Source organism: Panthera uncia (genome assembly GCF_023721935.1).
Source record: "Panthera uncia isolate 11264 chromosome B2 unlocalized genomic scaffold, Puncia_PCG_1.0 HiC_scaffold_24, whole genome shotgun sequence".
NCBI classification, from domain to species: domain Eukaryota; kingdom Metazoa; phylum Chordata; class Mammalia; order Carnivora; family Felidae; genus Panthera; species Panthera uncia.
In genome coordinates, this window is record NW_026057580.1 from 90,461,363 (window position 1) to 90,481,187 (window position 19,825).

A 19,825-nucleotide genomic window follows, 5' to 3' on the forward strand; every position below is an offset into this window, starting at 1 on the left:
TTGATCTTTGTAGAAATGGGAAAATACTTAAGGAGCAAAATTATTAATGTACGGGGAAAGTTACTTTTTCTTTAAAGTTTTCAAAAACTTTTGCGACTGATTGCAGAGGATTTTATGTTAGATTAAATGGTATTGATTCTTCTTCAGTTTCATTCCACCCCACTTCACTTACCAGAGTTCCTGTTGAGAGGCTCTGGCAGGATTGCTAGGGAGGTCCCTAGGAAATGCATAGTTTACCTATGGAGGTTGTGCTCTCAGATGATCCTGAGAGCTATAGAAGTTCTGTTGTTAACACTGGTTTCCTAATCCCTGTGTCTGTGTCCTTCTCGGGACTCACAGTGTGTGTGAAAGTTACCTTTGCAGAAAGGTGGGGGTTCTTTTTTACTTGAAGGAACATGCTTAGGAAGACACTTGTGAACTGAAAGATTTCTCCCGGACGTGTGGTGGCTTCTGTGTTCTAATAAGTTTGGCCTCATTTAAATTATGACTATGTTGATACAAAAATGCAATTACTTTCTTACATTATAAATGCCTTCAAATGTAATTAAAAAGTGATCTTCTGTTGTTTGCATGAAAGAGGTTGAACTAAGGAGATGTTAAAATAAGAAATTGAACTGGTTCTTACTCAAGATCCTGTTTGTTGCCATAGTTGAATATCTATTGACTCTAACATTTGGGTTCATAACTTTTTCCTATCAAGTAAAACTTTGAACAGTTATCATATACTAGACATTCAGTGAGCCAGGCATTGTACTAAATGTTTCGCGTAGCTACTTCACGTAATCCCCAAATAACTACCTCGACATCAGCATTGCTACTGCGTAGATGATGGTATTGAGGCCCAAAAAAGTCAAATGATATCCCCAAGTGTATGTAACTAGTCAGTAGCTTAAAGTCAAGTTTTAAACTCTGGTCTGTTTGACTCTAAATAAATCTATGCTCTAAACCAGTATATTAGATTAATATCTGTTGTATTTGGATATTTTTGAGGTGTTTTTTTTTCCTGGATTGGATTATTGGATTGGTTCCCTTTTATTCTAATTAGAGCAAAGTTATACAGTAAATGAATGATATCCTAGGATTAACTTTAAATGTCTTAGGATGAAAAACTGAAGAAGCTGGTGGAACAGAATGGAACGGATGACTGGAAAGTTATTGCCAATTATCTCCCGGTGAGTTCGTAATTTTTTCTTCTATGAAAGGAAATCTTCTCCCCATGATTTAAATAAGATATTCGGAGAGAGGGTATTAAGACATTACACATTTGCTCATATACAAGAATCAGGGGGAGAACTGCCTCAACCATAACTTATGGTTTATATTTTAATCTTTTTATTTATTTGGGTGATATAAATTAGCATTTTGATGACTTGTGTACATTAGGATGACTGAACTCATGGTATTTCCAAGTTAGCTTTTTTGAATTTCCTGTTTATTTCAGTAGCCATACTTTTGGTATCCTGGCTGAAAATTTTGGACTCCGTTTTGATTTATTCCACTTCCCATCCCCTACGTCTAAGCAGTGACTGAGGAATCTGAAATTCCTTTGTCAGTCAGTCCCTTGTCTCCATCCTCCTTGTTGCTCTACAGAATTGCCCCCTTCCCTCTTCTCTGGACAATTATGGTGGCTTCCTCACTGGCTTTTCTATTTGTAGCTTTCCACTTTTATCATCCACCCCAACCACTGTTGGCAGATGGAGCCTCCTAAGATGCAGCTGTATCCTTTCAAAATCAACAGCAGTAACATATATAGTCTCACAAATTAAGTACACTGCCTACACCTGGCACACAGGGACCCTTCCACACGGCTCCAGCATACAGCTCCGGTTCACTTTCCTACTTCCTCTCTGTCAGCAGGTTTGGTTGAATTAATTTCTGCTTTACCTCCTTTGGGCTTTTGTCCTTGGTGATGCCACCTCCTAGAATGTTCCATCCATCCTTCAAAGTCCCTATCAAGAGCTTTTGCAGACACCTCCTAAGGAAACATAATTTCTGCTCCTGAGGAGAAGCTTCTGCTCTCAGCCCAATATAATCTTGCTTTGGTTTCTTCTTGCATATGAATCAAATTCTGCCTTCTATTAGTTAGTTACATATCTGTCTTTTTTTTTTCTTATAAGATTATACTCTCTTATAAGATTATCCTCTCTCATCCTATCTTTATTGATTTTTGTTCTGCAGTATTAATACTTGAGGCCCTAAACTGAAGTGCATCTCTTAGGTTGAATGGGAGGCAAACTTTAACCATTTAGAGTAGGTTTCCATGGAAGCCCAACCTTCATGTGGAATCGCTAACAAGTCTTAGTTCATAGAGGCACTTCCACATGCTGAAGTTAAGGTTGAGTTAAATCGACAGCCATGTGTACAATATGATGGTCCTTCAGTTCGCATGGCAGGATTATTTCACTTAACAGGTAGAGCTTCTAATTTTAGATCCAATTTTGATATATTCTTTGTATGTTTGTTAGCTGTAAGCAATGAGGGATAGGTAGGCTCTCCAAACATGCCCTAAAATGTTCCTGAACGTGTTTCCTGTATATTGTCTGTGTATGATTCATATAATAACCAAGTCTTCATGTGCTTATCGCATCATATCTATGACAGTGCATACTTTATTATTTGTCTAGAATCGAACAGATGTGCAGTGCCAGCACCGATGGCAGAAAGTACTAAACCCTGAGCTCATCAAGGGGCCTTGGACCAAAGAAGAAGATCAGAGAGTAAGTTCTTTCCTCATTGGTGTGCGAATCACAGTTAAGAATATTCCCCAGACATCTTAATTAAATGTTTCCCAACTTGAAGAAACAGGTAAAGTGTACAAACAGGAAGCAGAGGACTCTATTCCCGTATTTCCAATGAATGAAAGCAGAGTTTTAGACCCTTTCTAAAGATCTTGTAACACTGAAGAATGATTACACTGAGTCATTACATAACATTAAAACATAGGTTATTTTTGTGTGTTTATCTGAAGGTGATAGAGCTTGTACAGAAATACGGTCCGAAACGTTGGTCTGTTATTGCCAAGCACTTAAAAGGGAGAATTGGAAAACAATGTAGGGAGAGGTGGCATAACCATTTGAATCCAGAAGTTAAGAAAACCTCCTGGACAGAAGAGGAAGACAGAATTATTTACCAGGCACACAAGAGACTGGGGAACAGATGGGCAGAAATCGCAAAGCTACTGCCTGGACGGTAATAATATGTCAAAAAATATATTGATTGGGAAGAATGAGGGAGTGGGTATTGAACATCTTGTTTTAAATGTATAGCGAGTGAATTACATTCCCATGACTGTAAGTGTTTCATTAGATATGCCAGATCCATAGGTTTTAAAACTGGAGGAGCTCTTAGAGTTTATCTGGTTGGGGACTTCCAGAATCCATCCAACAGTGAGCTTTGGGCCGAGTCATTGAACTCTCCTCAGCTTCAGTTGCCCCATTTGCAAAATAAATAATAGCCTACTTCACAGGGCCAATGTTTGTATCGAATAAAATGATTGTCAAAGCACTTTGTAAACTGTAGAACTCTAAACACAGAGAAGCAAACTGAGGATAGACAATTTGTCTCTGGTCTGAGTTCATACAGCTGGTTAAGTGACCAGAAGGATCTCAGCTATCATTTTCCTGATACCAGCATTCATTTCATTATACCACTTGGCTTAGTTTTTTTCTTTTAAAGAAAGAAATAAGAGTATTTCTAGAATTATCCTACTGCTTCCAGGTTTTTAAATAATGTCAGTGTTATGCTTTCTTTTAATGAACAAGGCACAAAAAATGAGCTCATCGTGAAGGATATCTCTAGAAGCTCATTTTTGTCGCACTCTCCCCACTTGAACAGTTTATGACACATTTTCTTTAATTTGGAAGATACTCTTCATTATAAATCTTATATAAACAATGTAAGAAAATATTTAATAAATTATATTCTTACGCAGCAGAATTGGAGAAAGGGACCTTCAAAGAAGGCCATGGCTCTGATGGTTTATGTAGCGTTCTTGGGTGATGGTCCAGAGCACCGCCTCCCTCATGGCTCCCTATCAGCTTACAGGATCCAAGACATTGAGGAAAGAAGGCCTTTTCTCCCATCTGGCCTGAGAATATGCTGTTGATTCTTGTAAAAATTTAAGGGGCAACTGAACTTCCTCTTTCTTTAGCATACATGCCCCCACCCCCATCAAAATAGTAAAAGGGAGGCCTAAAACGTTTTTTTTTTTTTGAATTGAGAAACTTTTCCTGAGAACTGTAAGACTTTAGTGAAAATGCTTTTCAGTTTGAACCGATATGGGGACGTAGCATCTTTCCCCTTCTGGATCCCATTTTCCATTGTCACCTCTGGTTATAGAACAATTCGAGATGGCTGTCAAAAGGTGGGAGTTTCTTTTTTTCTTTTTCCCTTTTTTTTTTTTTTTTTTTTTTTTTACTCAAAATTTCTGGCTAGTGCTATTCGAGACAAAGAGTGGACAGTGAGGCAGTGGCGACATCATTATCATTCACCAAACTTTACTGTGTGCCTGTTGGGGTGTGTAGGCCCTACTAAGCCAGTAATTTTCCAGAATAGTTGGATCTTTAAGTTGTATTAGAGTCTTGTACCATGAACACTCAGAATAAACAGGAAGGGTTTGTATCGAAAATTCTCTTTTATCAAGGAAACAAAATAGTTACAAAATTTAAAGATTTCTCGAAATCCACATTTATTCCATCTTGTGTAATGAAGGAAAATCTATGGATTTTCAATTAGATAATAGAGGCAGCATGACTTTCAGAGGTCGGGAAGACTAAAACAATTTAAAAGAAAACACAAAAAACAAAAGACCCAAAGAAGAGGTCTCTGTGGGAAACAGTTTTCTGTCAATTAACTCTAATCTGAATTAAAATGTTTTTTTGTAAAATTCTTACATGATATATTTCTGTGCAGAACTGATAATGCTATCAAGAACCACTGGAATTCTACAATGCGTCGGAAGGTCGAGCAGGAAGGTTATCTGCAAGAGTCTTCTAAAGCCAGCCCGCCAACAGTGGCCACAAGTTTTCAGAAGAACAGTCATTTGATGGGTTTTGCTCATGCCCCACCTTCAGCTCATCTCCCTCCAGCTGGCCAGACTTCAGTTAACAATGATTATTCCTATTACCACATTTCTGAAGCGCAAAACGTAAGCCGTTCCTGAGAATTTAGTTTACTGAAAGAGATGGTTATGTTAGCCCCAGGTAACAGTAATACCTCGCAGTCGCTGACTTTTCAAAGAGCTTCCACAAAGGTGATCACCCCGCTTCAGAGCCTCGAGGTAGATAGGGGGAGGTATCGTTACCCCTGGTGTATGCTGGGAAGCCAGGATGTTAAGTAATCTGCAGAGGCTCACAGCTCGTAGGGCAGACTGCAGTCCAGGCTTTTGGATTCCAACTGAAGTGCTTCAGATCAGATTAGCTTTTGAATGTAAATCCACTTAACAAGTTCCCTCCGGAGAAGAATGGGGTCATGAAGATGCATTTGTGGGCTTTTGTTTTTCTCTTCCAAAATGAAAAGTGAATGTCATATTAAATTTAAAGCAGAGATCCTTTGACACTGAAATGCAGCAAGTTTGATTCTGTAAAGTTTGATTCTGGTAGTGATCTATCTAGCAGAAAAGTCTTAATTTGCTCCTTCCACGTGTGTTTACCTTCTCACTCCGAGTCAGGTGCAGTTCTGTGACACCACTCTCTGATGTCTTCTTTCCTCCTCCTTTGGATCAGTGTGACGCCTTCCTGATTGCCAGACATTTATATTTAGGGAAAGAAATGTCCAGAATGGGTGGGGAAAGAAAAATACGAAGCATAAAGAATAAAATCAGTGAACTTGAATCTTACAACTAACGGTAATAGATGGTGAAACTTAGCCAAGAATATGGAGCCCGTGTGCAAGTTACATTCAAATCATATTCCTGAATAGTTTTTATTCTTCTCTGTCTGTTCTATCATTCATTTGACTACAGACTTTCCAGAGAAGTCTCAGATGAGTGAACCATCATAGGCAGTTCTGTGCTCTTTACTATAACTAATAGTTATTCCAAGAAAAATATTTCTATTATAAACAACTAAGTCATCAGTTTTTCCCATTACAGCTTCTTTCATACATTCATGAATATATTTTAGGTTATATTTTTCATTGTGTTATTCTCTAATTAAGGGATACTTTTTTGTCAAGATCAACGAGCACTCCAAATCTCTTTACGTTGCTTAAGCTATTTATTTGGCTATTTTTAAAGGCCCTGCTAAAATTTCAAACTAGAGGGTTTTTTGTTGTGTTTCTTTTTTCCTCTGTGCATGTGTGAATTTTATTAGTACAGTATTTTTTTTCTCAATCCTAGAGGAAGCCAATTCCCCTAAAGCGTATGTGACCATGAATGACTCGGCCTTTGTTTGTCTGCCTTTTTGATCTAGGTCTCCAGTCATGTCCCATATCCTGTAGCGTTACATGTAAATATAGTCAATGTCCCTCAGCCAGCTGCTGCAGCCATTCAGGTAAGATCATGTGAAGACCATTTCGTAAAGAAACCCTTTGGCTGTTCAAAGCAACTTTTTCAAGACATGCTTTATTTCTTTCATGTAAATACTTATTTTCGCTTGACTGACTGATGTAAAAAAAAAAAAAAAAAAGGGAGTAGCAGAGGGGTGGGTAGAGTTCTGGCCAGCAAGCTACCAATCTTCGCTTCTAGAGTTAAACCTGCTCAGGAATTCTCTGATTCTCTGATGTCATAAGTTGAACCAGCTCATCAGTCAGCACCCACTTGAGCCTCAGATTTCACATCGCTCCCTTAGGTGTGGAATGACACTCACAGAGCTTTGTGCCACGTTTCGTTGGTGCCAGTCTCACGCTGAGGCTCATTGGGCTGTATGGCCCCTCATGACTGCGGGCCATAGCCATTGTATCTGCAGTAGCTTCAATCAGGCCCTTCTCTGTTTTTCTTCCTTTACTTTTAATTTCAGAGACACTATAATGATGAAGACCCTGAGAAAGAAAAGCGAATAAAAGAATTAGAATTGCTCCTAATGTCGACTGAGAATGAGCTCAAAGGACAGCAGGCGCTACCGGTAAGAATGCAACCAGGTGCTTGAATGTGGGGAGAGCTTCACCCCGGTGCCCTCCTGTCTCTTTTCCCTTCTCTTCTGAGTGTTACACTAATCAAGACTGTAGATCCATTAATAGTGTTTCAAAAAAAATTTTTAATGTTTATTTATTTTTGAGAGAGAGACAGAGTGAGTGGAGGAGGGGCAGGGAGAAAGAAAGAGACACAGAACCTGAAGCAGGCTCCAGGTTCTGAGTTGTCAACACAGAACCCAACATGGGGCTGGAACTCACGAACCACTAGATCATGACCTGAGCTGAAGTCGGAGATTAACCACTGAGCTGCCTAAATGCCCATTCATTAACACTGTTTGAACAGAAGTTGCTTGTAATAAAATGCAGTCATGATAAAATGTATCACCATGTGTGTTGACTAAATTAAAAGTAGCCCTTTTGAGTGGCAATAGAAACACAATATCCACTTATGATTGTCACCATCAATCTTCCTGTTTTTCCAGGACTGTTACTAATTCAAAGACAGACTAACAGATATAAATGAATGAAAATCTGCTTTTATTTACAAAGTTATGTATCTGTATGATACCTACTCATTTGATTTTTTTCTTTTATTATTTTTCTTAACCTACATTTTCATACTTTCTAATTTCACATATGATTTGAAGCATGTTCAGTATATACCTGTGAAAAAGATACACATCCTCTCTCTGTCAATAACACGGCTGCTCTCTTCTGTTTGCACGCATGAAAGCCGTGTGGACCATTACTGAATTTTGACATCTTTTTGGTGATTGGCTGCAAACTGAGAAATCAGCGTGTACTTTGTGACAGATTTAGTTCAGCAACAAAGAGAATAAAAGAGATGTGATACCCAGTGGGTATTCTTAGGAATACATGTCTTTGGGGTTAAATCAGAAGATGATTATGTGCATATGTTAGTTCGACCACTTTTTAACTCTAGTTCATGTTTTGCAATTTCTCTTGTTGCATGGTCATGCCGAAAGGAGACTTCTGTTAATTTGCCCTTCTGCTTTCCTAACCACGTTGATTTGACAGCCCTTCACTGCATCAGTGCAATCCGTAACATTAAAAAGGGATAGAAGCAATGAGAACGTATGCAGAGAGAAGCAACTCTAACTCTTGAGTCCTCTGACCTTTTTGTAGGTTAGAATGAGAACAGGACAATTCTTAGTTCATAGCAACCATGTGTGGTCCTTTTGGAGATGATGTTAGACTTTTAAGATGGACCATGGGAGAGTGGCACTTGAGGACACAGTCTCTCTGTTGGCAGTTTTAGCAAAATGATGACAGTGAGGGTGTTCATATAGGTGACAGACTATGCCACTATTAAAAAGCAGGGTCTTGCATCGATAAAAGGAAACATCTTGACGACTGTTTCATAGGCGCAAGTTTTGGATGATGCAACTACTTTTATCTTTCCTCCAACAGCATCTGATACCTTGTGCAACTTCATTGCTAAGTTCCTTCTCCCTTTCTTCTCCCTACTCTTTCTTTATTCCCCCACCCCCGCCCCCTCCTTAAACACAGAACCACACATGCAGCTACCCCGGGTGGCACAGCACCACCATCGCTGACCACACCAGACCTCATGGAGACAGTGCACCTGTTTCCTGTTTGGAAGAACACCACTCCACTCCCTCTCTGCCTGTGGATCCTGGCTCCCTACCTGAAGAAAGTGCCTCTCCAGCAAGGTGCATGATCGTCCACCAAGGCACCATTCTGGATAATGTTAAGAACCTCTTAGAATTTGCAGAAACACTTCAATTTATAGATTCTGTAAGTAGAATTGTTAAGGCAAGTGCATGTTTTTGATGGAATTAGGAAACCCAGTTCTCAAATTATTACCATTTTCTATGGCAAATAACATGTTATTAGCATGTATGAATGTAAAAGTATGATTTTAGCCTTTCTGTCTGTTTTTTCAAAGATCTGATTTCATAGGCTATGCAGATAAAAGGTGGCTTTTCACGCATTTCCTTCAAAATGCATACTTTTTAAAATAGTAAAGTTGATGACCTATAAGTAGATCTTGGGTTATGGAGTACTGTTTGAGTTATTTTTAACATATTTACTTTGTTACTTTTTTGTGTTTCTTTAGAATTGTGCTTTGCTTTTGTTTTTAAGTTTTGTTTTCTAATTTTTTTAAGTTGATTTGTTTATTTTGAGAGAGAGAGAGAGAGAGAGCAGAGGAGGGGCAGAGAGAGAGAGGAAGAGAGAGAGTCCCAAGCAGACTCCATGCTGTCAGCACAGAACCCGATGCAGGGCTTGAACTCACGAACCATGAGATCATGACCTGAGCCAAAACCAAGAGTCGGATGCTTAACCGAATGAGCCACCCAGGCGCCCCTAGAATCGTGCTTTGCTTTTGGATCGCACATTAAGAATTATGTTTACTTAGACCTTTAAGCAGTCGTTCCGTGTATTTGAGTGGTAGCGAGTTCATCGGCGGTACGTGGCTCTCTTCACAAAACATTGATGATTGATTACCAGCCCCAACTGGTTCACTGAGATCAACCATCTTCAGTGAAACAAACGTGAGGTTAGCACCTAAAAAGCAGATGTTCAGTTCATTTCCTTTGTTGCCCAGTTGGTTAAAAAGCACTTACCTGCATATCTATCAAACGGGATGAACGTTGCCAAAATGTGCCATCTAGAAGAGGTTTTCTCTTTGCTTCGGATTGCATGCAAATGACAATACCTGGAGGTCCCCGCCGCACACACGTAGGACCAGCCTGGAGGCCGCATGGTAGACCTGCCGTGCGGTGTGCTGGAGCAGTTGTCAATCCCGACGCTATTTCTCAAGAGGGCCAGGTGTCTTCTCTGCATTCGGTGTTCTTTCTCAGTGCTGTGTTTCAGGTGATGGCACATATCATGCACACACTGTCTCAGAGTTCTGTGCCTCCCACATTGTTTCAGGATTCTTCATCATGGTGTGATCTCAGCAGTTTTGAATTCTTTGAAGAAGCAGAGTTTTCACCTAGCCAACATCATGCAGGCAGAGCCCTAAAGCTTCAGCAAAGAGAGGGCAGTCTGAATAGACCTGCAGGAGAGCCTAGCACAAGGGTGAACGCTCTCAAGTTGAGTGAGGGTTCACTTGACCCGCTCAAGCCCTTACCTCCTTCGAGGCACGGCACAGTTCCACTGGTCATCCTTCGAAAAAAGCGCGGCCAGGCAAGCCCCTTAGCCACTGGAGGCTCTAGCTCCTTCCTATTTGCTGGCGTCAGCAGCTCAACTCCCAAGCGTTCCCCTGTCAAAAGCCTACCCTTCTCCCCTTCACAGGTAGAGCATGATTTCTACACAGCTATTACTAATTTTCAGCAGATACTCAAGCCTTAATAATCTAGAAACTAATCCTTTGGAACAAATGACTAATTACTGTTGCCCTCACTGATCTCGTTCCATCGTTGAATCTAGCTGTTGCTAAGTCATACTGCTTCCCAAAGTTTGAGCTGTCTGTAGGCTGACTGATCATTTTGTCATAATTCTCGCTCTTTCTTTTGGTGGTTTGAAACATGGTTAGCTGCATGGGACGCGTTTTTATTTCCTTCAACACTAGAGTTTAACATTTCGGTCCCTTCCTTTTCTCCCCTCCCTTCCCTCTCCTTAAAAACTTTAGTAGATTTTCTTCCTATTTGTTCACTTATTACTTTGTGATTCACTGACCCAGGGGAGGAGGGAACCAAACTATATTTGGAGAGCATTTGTTTGAGTTGCAACCCGAAACTTTAAAGGTTCCAATCCATCCTTATGTGGAAAAGTTTTGGAAAAGCATAAGGAACAAATGCTTAAGGAAAGCAACTTTCGTTTTAATTTTAATTTCTCAACATTGGCTTTTTGAGTTGTGCCATAATATGTTATCAACCCAGTATTTGCCATAAATATCCTTTCATAGAATTTTTTTTAAGGCATGGAAATTATAATTCTTATCAGAGACTTGTATTCCTTAATTATGAGAATAATTGAAGTTAATAGTTAATTTGGCACTTTCAAACATTTTTCCAGTTATGTCTGTTGAATTTATTTTAAGGAGAGCTCTAAATATGAACAAATGAAGCACCCACCAAAATAATTATCTTGTTTTTTGCTTGTATCTTCCAAATTGTGTTCTGAAGAATATTAGTTCTACAAGACTTTAATAGATGGTCCAGAAAAAATTGAAATATATAAGTTTAGGAAACACTAAGTCAGAGTTAAAATTGGTCTCTTTACTGCAGGACCAATCAGAATTTTTAATGAATTGGTGTGCATTATGAATTTCAGGAGGAGATTATGATATATGTATGTATCCCAAATTTATTGTATCTTGGAACTTTTTGAGGAACACCTGCTATTTTCCCAGAATGATGGTGTTCTGAGAAACACAGCTTACTATCCAAGAATTTTCCACATAATGCAAATCTTCTATAATAATTCATGGATCATTAAAGAGAAAAAATAGCATGAAAGAAAAATAAGAATTACTTTCCAAAAAATCACCTTAATGCTTATAATCTTAATAAAGAGTGCATCTCATTCTCTTTAATGGCAAGTGGCATTTATTGAAAATTTTTTCTTAGGATTTTGCAAGTTTTTCAGCAATGACTCTAGATTTTATTTCTTGGAAATTACATTCTGAACCTCGGGTGCTCAAATGAAATAAAACAATACCCTGTCCAATGCTATGTGCTTGTTAACATCTTTATTATCTTACATAGTGGGTCAGTAAAACATACTTGCTAGTTTTCATGGTGTGGTTTTTAAGTTGGGCTGAATAAAGAATCACTGTTTAATCTAAGTAATTTTTTTCCCTTTCTTCCCATATTTAGTTCTTAAACACTTCTGGTAACCATGAAAACTTAGACTTGGAAATGCCTTCTTTAACTTCTACCCCTCTCAATGGTCACAAATTGACTGTTACAACACCATTTCATAGAGACCAGACTGTGAAAACTCAAAAGGAAAATACTATGTAAGTCCTTGGTTCAAGAATAAAATTATTTCCCCTTATTTACCTATATTTAATTAATGGAATACAGTCCCCAATGTCTGATCCATTTACATGTACATAATTTTACTGATCTACCTGTAATGTACATAATCATGTATATTCCCACATTGAATATATCTGTCTTGGACATGTGACAACTACCTAGAGGTGGCGAGTCAGAGGATAAACTAGATTACTTTTTGTAGCTCACTTCAAAATGTTCTATACATACAGAGGTAGTCCTTATATAATTTTTCTGTTCAGTTTTTCTGTTTGCTCAGTAAGGCTTTTCTTTCTTCACCGAAGACAAGATTTCCTCCTTTGCTCTCTGATTACAAAATTCAGAATAACAGTGGTATGGTTCTGTACTTAGTTCATATTTTTTTAATCTTATGTTTCCTTTTTGAAATTTATCTGTTGGTAGGACTGCTTCTAAAATCCCCAGGGATATTATATGATCAGAAGCCAAGGAGTGATGCCTCCCACATGTTCAATAAAGGGCTTAACCAATTCAAAGAAATGGCAGAGAACATCAATAAAAAAATTCAGTCTTACTATTTCCTGTTACAATAAGTACATTTTAAAAGGTGGTTTCCTATGTCTTCTGTGATGAGCCTGTTTTAATGAATAGATAAAATTTATTTGTAAATGACATCAAACCTTTACCATGTTTATGGCCATTAGAAAGACCTGGAGGCACTCTGTGTATCTTCAGAACCACTAAAGAAAGATGAAGAATATTTTAATGCTCTTAGTCTTGGGAATATAATACTTTTAAATATTTGGAAATATGTGATGTATATGTTATCTTTTTGATAACAGTACACATATGATTAATTCACATATCCAATTGCATATCAATTATAGGGCTTATTCAGTATAAAAATATTATATTTAATAGGTAGAATGATGTAAAAAGGCATATGTTCTTTCATACTGAACCAACCCTTGTTTTCCCTTTAAAGTTTTAGAACTCCAGCTATCAAAAGGTCAATCCTAGAAAGCTCTCCAAGAACTCCTACACCGTTCAAACATGCACTTGCAGCTCAAGAAATTAAATATGGTCCTCTGAAGATGCTAGTAAGTTTTAGCCAAGTTCTTGAGGTTAGCTGGTGTATTAATTACAGACAGAAATTTGCCTCTGATGCAAACATACCCGCTCTTCCTTGCAGCCTCAGACACCATCTCATCTAGTAGAAGACCTACAGGATGTGATCAAGCAGGAATCTGATGAATCTGGAATTGTTGCTGAGTTTCAAGAAAATGGGCCACCTTTACTGAAGAAGATCAAACAAGAGGTAAACATGAGATCCTTGGGATCAAGAAGGAACAAGATGCGAATCCTGCTCCGTCTGTTCCTTGTGGGCACGGAACGTTCCTTTATACGTCTGGCATCAGTACTGGGTAGCAGCACTGCTTTCCATACAAGGTTTGCCTGCAAGATGCGGTTAAGAGGTACTGCTAGACTGTGGGCATCTAACCTTTCATTTGGGAAGCCAAGCCACTTCTATCTACTTCATGTGTGAGCAGAAAACATGTTAGAGAGGATAAAGGAGAGAGAGGGAAGCAGCTTTTTACTGTACTGTTTTATCACTGATACACAGATGGATAGATAAATAATACACCGACTTTTAATTTTCAGATGTCATGGAGAGTTGAAATTTATATTAAAACAATAGTATCTAACTTCCAGCATAAAAGAAAAACGCTGTAACTTGCAGGGATCCAAGTCTTAGCTTGGTGGCAAGAAGCATTTCCAGCAGGTAGATACCGTGCCTCTTGAATTTATTTTCATATTAGGATTAATATTTAAGAGACTGGCCAGAAATTTACTCTTTTTTTTTTTTAGCTTTATTGAGATATAATTGACAAAATTGTAAGACATTTAAAGTATACAACATGATGATTTGATATATGTATACATTGTGGAAGGATCACTGAGTCAATGGACATATCCATCACCTCAAGTTTATCTTTAACTTCTGCTCTCTTAGCAAATTTCAGTTCTACAGTACAATATTAGCCATGACAGTTCCCATGTTACACATTAGATCCTCAGATATTGCTCATCTTACAGAAATTTACCAACGAGTGCCAACGTTCCATGGGAAGTTCTAGTTCTAGAAACAACAAAGCACTTCCTGTTTGCTTTCAGGTGGAATCTCCAACGGATAAAGCAGGAAACTTCTTCTGCTCCAACCACTGGGAAGGGGAGAGTCTGAACACTCAGCTGTTCACACAGGCATCGCCTGTGGTGGATGTGCCAGTAAGTACACGCCCACGTTATGAGATGTTGGTGCCTCGCAGAATTCTCCATGTGGCATGTGAGGCTACTGTGGTTTTAGCACTATTTAATGCATCATATTTCTGAACATTCTCCATTACATGTTTATTTCCTTATGATTCCTCATGATCATTAATGTTGAATGTAGAAATTTTGTTTCTGTGTTGGAAATTCTTTTTCATCGCAGATTGTTTTCATTATTTATTTTCTTATGATTTGAGAGTCTTTGCCACTTAAAAAAATCCGTGGCGTGAAGATATGTATTTCCGTGAAAACAGAATGTTAATCTTTGCATTTTCTTCTCCTTTGTTTATCTGTCTCCCAAATGTAGTATTTTCTCCTTGTTACGTAGTCTCCTGTTTGGTTTTGTGCAGCATCTAACATAATGCCCGTCAGCATCTATAGTAGATGCCTTTTATTGTTCCTATTATTGCATTACTTTGGTTGCCACCATTTTTAAGATAAACTTTATCTTTTAGAACAGTTTTGGGTTCATGGCAAAGTTGAGCAGAAGATACAGAGATTTTCCACATACCCCTGTCCCCACACGTGCATAACCTTCTCCATTATCAACATTCTCCGCTAGAGTGGTACGTTGTTACACTTGATGAACCAGCACTGCTGACCCTTTATCTCCCAAAGTTCATAGTTTATATTAGGGTTTGCTGTTGGTGCTTTACATTCTGTGGGTTCGGACAAATTTATGCCATGTATCCACCATTATAGTTTCGTACAGAGTAGCTTCACTGCCTAAAATTTCTCTGGTCCACGTATTCATCCCTCCATCACTCCCCCACTCCCTCGCCAACCCCTGGAAACCACTGATCTTTTTACTATCTCTATAGTCTTGCCTTTTCCAAGACTTCATATAGTTAAAATCAAACAGTGTGGAGCCTTTTCACATTGGCTTCTTTCATTTAGTAATATGCAGTTTCCTCCATGTCTTGTCGTGGCTTGAGAGCTCCTTTCTTTTTAGCACTTAGTTACCACTAAGTAATTTTTTTGTGTGTGTTAATCTTTTTAAAAATTTTTAAATAATGCACGGCTGTCCTTCATGGAGAATCAGAGCTAATAACAATTGCTGATATTTATTCAGAATATACTAAGTGGTAGGTACTCTTCTAAACGCTTTAGATGCATTACTTCATTTAAGCCCCACAACAGCCCTGCAAAGTCGGTAACATTATCATTACCATTATACCAACTGGGAAACAGGCACGGGAAGGCTTAGTCACTTACTTAAGACTACATAGCTAATAAGTGATGGTTCAGAGTTAGAACTCAGAAAGTCTAGTTCTAAATTGCATAGTTAAAAAAAAATTATTTGAAAAAAAGAGAGCAGGTGCATGAGTGGGGGAGGGGAAGAGAGAGGGGGAGAGAGGATCCAATGTAGGCCTCGCACTGCCAGGGAGGAGCCGAATGCAGGGGTAAAACTCACAAACTGTGAGATTGTGACCCGACCTGAAACCAAGAGTCAGACGCTTAACTGACTGAGCCACCCAGGCACCCCTAAACTCCACACTTTTAACCATCATACTATACTGCCATTAATTGATAACTCTAAAATATTTCCATACCAATGTATAAAATAAATAGCTAACTAGAGCTTAGTAGATCTTTCATTTTCAGAAGTATGGATTTACTGATTCCTTTAGCAGGTATTTTCTGAGTGCCCATCTCCCACCTAGAACTATATTAGGACCCAAAGCTTTTTGTTGTAGTGGTGTGTGCCACGATGGGATTAGGGTGAGTACTAGCTAAGGCCTTCTCGGAGCTCGGTGAGAAGAGAATTTCTGGCAGATCCCTGCCTTTGTTCCTGCTCATACGTATCACTTCATAATAATCTCCTGCCTATGGTGTCGGAATGTGTCGCCTCTCATATTCTCCACTCTCATTTAAATTTCAAATTGTTCTTTCCCTTTAGAATATTCTTACAAGTTCCGTTTTAATGACGCCAGTATCAGAAGACGAAGACAATGTTCTCAAAGCATTTACAGTACCTAAAAACAGGTCCCTGGCGAGTCCCTTGCAGGTAATTACTATTCCAACATTGGTGTCTTAAAAGCCATTCACTGAAACACTGTCATCTTGAGGGTTTTTTTTTTTTTAAGACTTTAGATACAGATATAGATATAGCTTTTAAACAACTCTTGATGTCTAAAAATCTCCTAAAATTCCCTGTTGCCAGTCATCTGAGACATACTAGAACATTTTATTAGAGCAGGTTTCCAAAGCATGATGAAGTGACACATTTCTTACTGTGACTGAGGGCGAGATCATGGGTTACATGTCGGTCAATATTTCTCTCTTCTCTCTTAAATAGTTTATACAAAGTTTATTGGTATAGTTTTCTTTTTATTTCCAACTTTTTATTTTTTACACTCAATTAGTAAGCCATCAAAACTCAGGCACTGTTCGAATTTTGGATGAAGTTTGAAATTAGCTGGTTGGAAAAGAATTACAATATATTTGACTATCAGAATAAGAAAGTCAGCTGCCAGTGTTGTGTGGCTAATCTGCAGTTGACCATCTGCTGCTGGGTTTTAATATCAAAAGAGATTTCCCTTGTAACTCTGAAGTATGTGTATGTTGATGAAATACAGCAAATTCCAGATTAATCCTGAGCCAAATGTAAATAAGAATGCAAATTTACTCCCCTAAATTATTTAAAGCGGTTCCCAACATTAAATAGCCCGATATCCAGCCACCTGCAGAGCTCACTTCCCCCACCACCCCTTTGAGCTACACCCAGAGAAACTTCATAAACCCTGGAGCATAAAGAGAACCTGGAGTCTGAAGGGGAAAGTGCTGTTTGTACTAAGAGTTAAAGGCACTGAACTAGGTTGGCTTGCTTTGAGAACTTGCTCTCTTTTCTTTTCTGTTTTTTTCTTTTTCTTTTCTTTTTTAAGGGCTTCCCCATCATTGTGGCAGGCTTTCTCTCTGCAAATTGTGAGAATCTTAAAACTTCCCCATTTTAAGTATTTTTGATATCTGGCATTATAGTTTTTAACTAATGCAAATGTAGCTGGAAGGGCTATAGGCAGGCACATCTTGTTTCTTAATTCAATGCGGTTGCTTTCCTGTTGCTTCTATCTGGTCCAGCTACTTTGGTGAGAGGTGATGGTTGACTGGAGTGTAGGACACAGAAGAGGGAAAGCCAGTGCCTAAGGTGGGGGATTCTGGAGTGCTCTTGAGTTAGTCAGGGTTGGGTAGGCCACCTGTGGAAAGACTCAGAGTATCACCAAGAATTGGAACAGGAGGAAGAGAATGAATTCCACCAAGGTCGAAGGGAGACACAGAAAGCAGATTAGAAGCATGTCAAGGCAAGGGTCAGCTCCTTCAAAATTTTACCTTGCATTGATCCTGGCTCCAAAAAGGCCATGCTTTCTTTGTTTTTCTTTCCTTCTTCCTTTCCTAAAAACTTGGCCCTTGGTTTCCAGAACACAGAATTTGATTATTGCTGTTAGTACAGTAAGCTAGAGTAAACCTTACATATATTTTATAACCTAGTTTGGGATTCAACCTATGTAAGTTGTCTAATTTTTTATCTTAAAGTTCTTAGTGCTATTGCATTTCATAAAAATGATCAGTATGGAACTTTATTCTCAGCATATTTATATATTACTTAATGGAAATAGTAGTTATCTTTGAAACTCAAAATTAAGTAGTAGCCCTGTTTTATTAATCTATATTTTCTACCATATAAAGGAGTCATATTTGGTACTCTACAGATTGCTAATATCTGTATATTGGGATTAAGCCATTCACATACATCATGCTGTGAAGGCAAGACTCGTCAATTCCATTAAATGGAATAATTGAGATCCAAAAATTAATTTTAGAGTCAGTGCTTCTGTCTGTACTATAGGGCTTATTGATTTACACTGCTTAAATATATCTTACTAATCTGCTACAATAGATAACTAATTCATTTTAAGAAATCCTCATTAAATGAGTTAATAGTACACACACACCACATATTTCCATTGTTTTGTGTCATGGAGATCTAGCTTCTTAGGTCATAGAAGTATGTGATTTCTAAAATGTTTTAAATTCTGTGGTAAATATTGGAAAATTGATCAAGTGAATCTAAATATTTAAACAGATGTTGTTTATATTTCATATAATCCTGATTCAACAATATTTACATAGGTTTTTATGTGATTTGTTTTGTTTAGAAGTTTTGCTTTATCATATATTTCCATTGGTAATTCAATTTGACCTAATCAGGCAGATTTCTCATTTCTCATGAAATTTCTCATACTCTCATGAACAGTATTATTGAACAGATGCATTTCTTACATGATCTGGCTATTCAACTTAAGAGTACTTAAGTAACCTATCACTTTTGTACTTCGTACTTAAATCAAATGTTGAATGGGATTTTAGCCATTCTAGATATTTTTATCATAGTGCTTTTAATTAAAACAACTAAATATGATTCATAAAATATTTTTAAATTTTGATACTTCTTTTTTTTAATGTTTATTTATTTATTTATTTAGAGAGTAGGGACGGGACAGGGCAGAGAGAGAGAGAGAGAGAGAGAGAAAGAGAAAATCCCAAGCAGGCTCTGCACTGTCAGCACAGAGCCCAACCTGGGGCTCAAACTCATGAACTATGAGATCACGACCTGAGCTGAAATCAGGAGTTGAACATTTAACTGACTGAGCCACTCAGGTGCGCCCAAAATTTGATACTTCTAAAATATAAAATATCTGCCACTTGTACAGGGCAGTTGGATTGTCTATCCATCCAATAGTCTAAATAACTTAGGTATAAGAACAGTTTATTGAAGACTAGTAATTCTGTGTTCTGTCATTTCAGTGTTAATCATCCCTGGCTTAATTATGACAATCACGCTTTAGACAGAGCAATTACTATTTTTGAGGCCAATATACTGGAGCTGCACAATTCTAGCTTCTGATGTACATAGAAATGCACATGCTTATACATAAATATGTGTAAATTACATTTAATATTTTAAAACTACAAATGCAAGAAGCTATGAATTGGCATTTTATTTTGACAAATTTCAAACATACATGGAAGTATAGAAAATATTCTGTGATTTATATTTAACAATTATTTACATTTTGCCGTATTTACTTCATCTATTTTTATGAGGCATGTTAAAATTCCAGACAGTATGACATTTATTCACATATGTACTTCCAGATGTATCTCCAAAAATAAGGTTGTTTTCATAGATAACTGTCATCACACATTGTTATTTATAATAATTCTTTAATATTCTAATTCTCAGTCTGTATTTAAGTTTCCCCATTAATTCAAAAAAGAATCCTTTTATTATTTGGTCAGATTGAAACAATTTCACATATTGCATTTTTAAAAATGTCTATTTATTCTGGGGGGAGAGAGGGCAGAGAGAGAGAGGAAGAGAGAATCCCAAGCAGACTGCATGCTGTCAGCTCAGTCTCCCAAACCGTGAGATCATGACCTGAGCCAAAATCAAGACTTGGACACTTAATAACTGACCC

At 37.9% G+C, this 19,825-nt stretch overlaps 1 protein-coding gene across 2 annotated transcripts in view; it reads left to right on the forward strand.

Annotated features, from left to right (window-relative positions):
* MYB (MYB proto-oncogene, transcription factor) overlaps window positions 1-19,825 on the forward strand; it is a 34,654-nt gene that overhangs the window by 5,481 nt on the left and 9,348 nt on the right. Inside the window, exons 3-15 of one of the 2 annotated variants that reach the window (XM_049654400.1) lie at window positions 1,101-1,172; window positions 2,625-2,717; window positions 2,969-3,189; window positions 4,912-5,146; window positions 6,411-6,491; window positions 6,957-7,060; window positions 8,595-8,850; window positions 9,991-10,353; window positions 11,880-12,022; window positions 13,006-13,120; window positions 13,213-13,338; window positions 14,196-14,306; window positions 16,249-16,356. In XM_049654400.1, the coding sequence (XP_049510357.1) occupies window positions 1,101-1,172; window positions 2,625-2,717; window positions 2,969-3,189; window positions 4,912-5,146; window positions 6,411-6,491; window positions 6,957-7,060; window positions 8,595-8,850; window positions 9,991-10,353; window positions 11,880-12,022; window positions 13,006-13,120; window positions 13,213-13,338; window positions 14,196-14,306; window positions 16,249-16,356 (2,028 nt within the window). The remainder of the gene's footprint in view (window positions 1-1,100; window positions 1,173-2,624; window positions 2,718-2,968; window positions 3,190-4,911; window positions 5,147-6,410; window positions 6,492-6,956; window positions 7,061-8,594; window positions 8,851-9,990; window positions 10,354-11,879; window positions 12,023-13,005; window positions 13,121-13,212; window positions 13,339-14,195; window positions 14,307-16,248; window positions 16,357-19,825) is intronic. The other variant, XM_049654401.1, reaches the window with a different exon arrangement.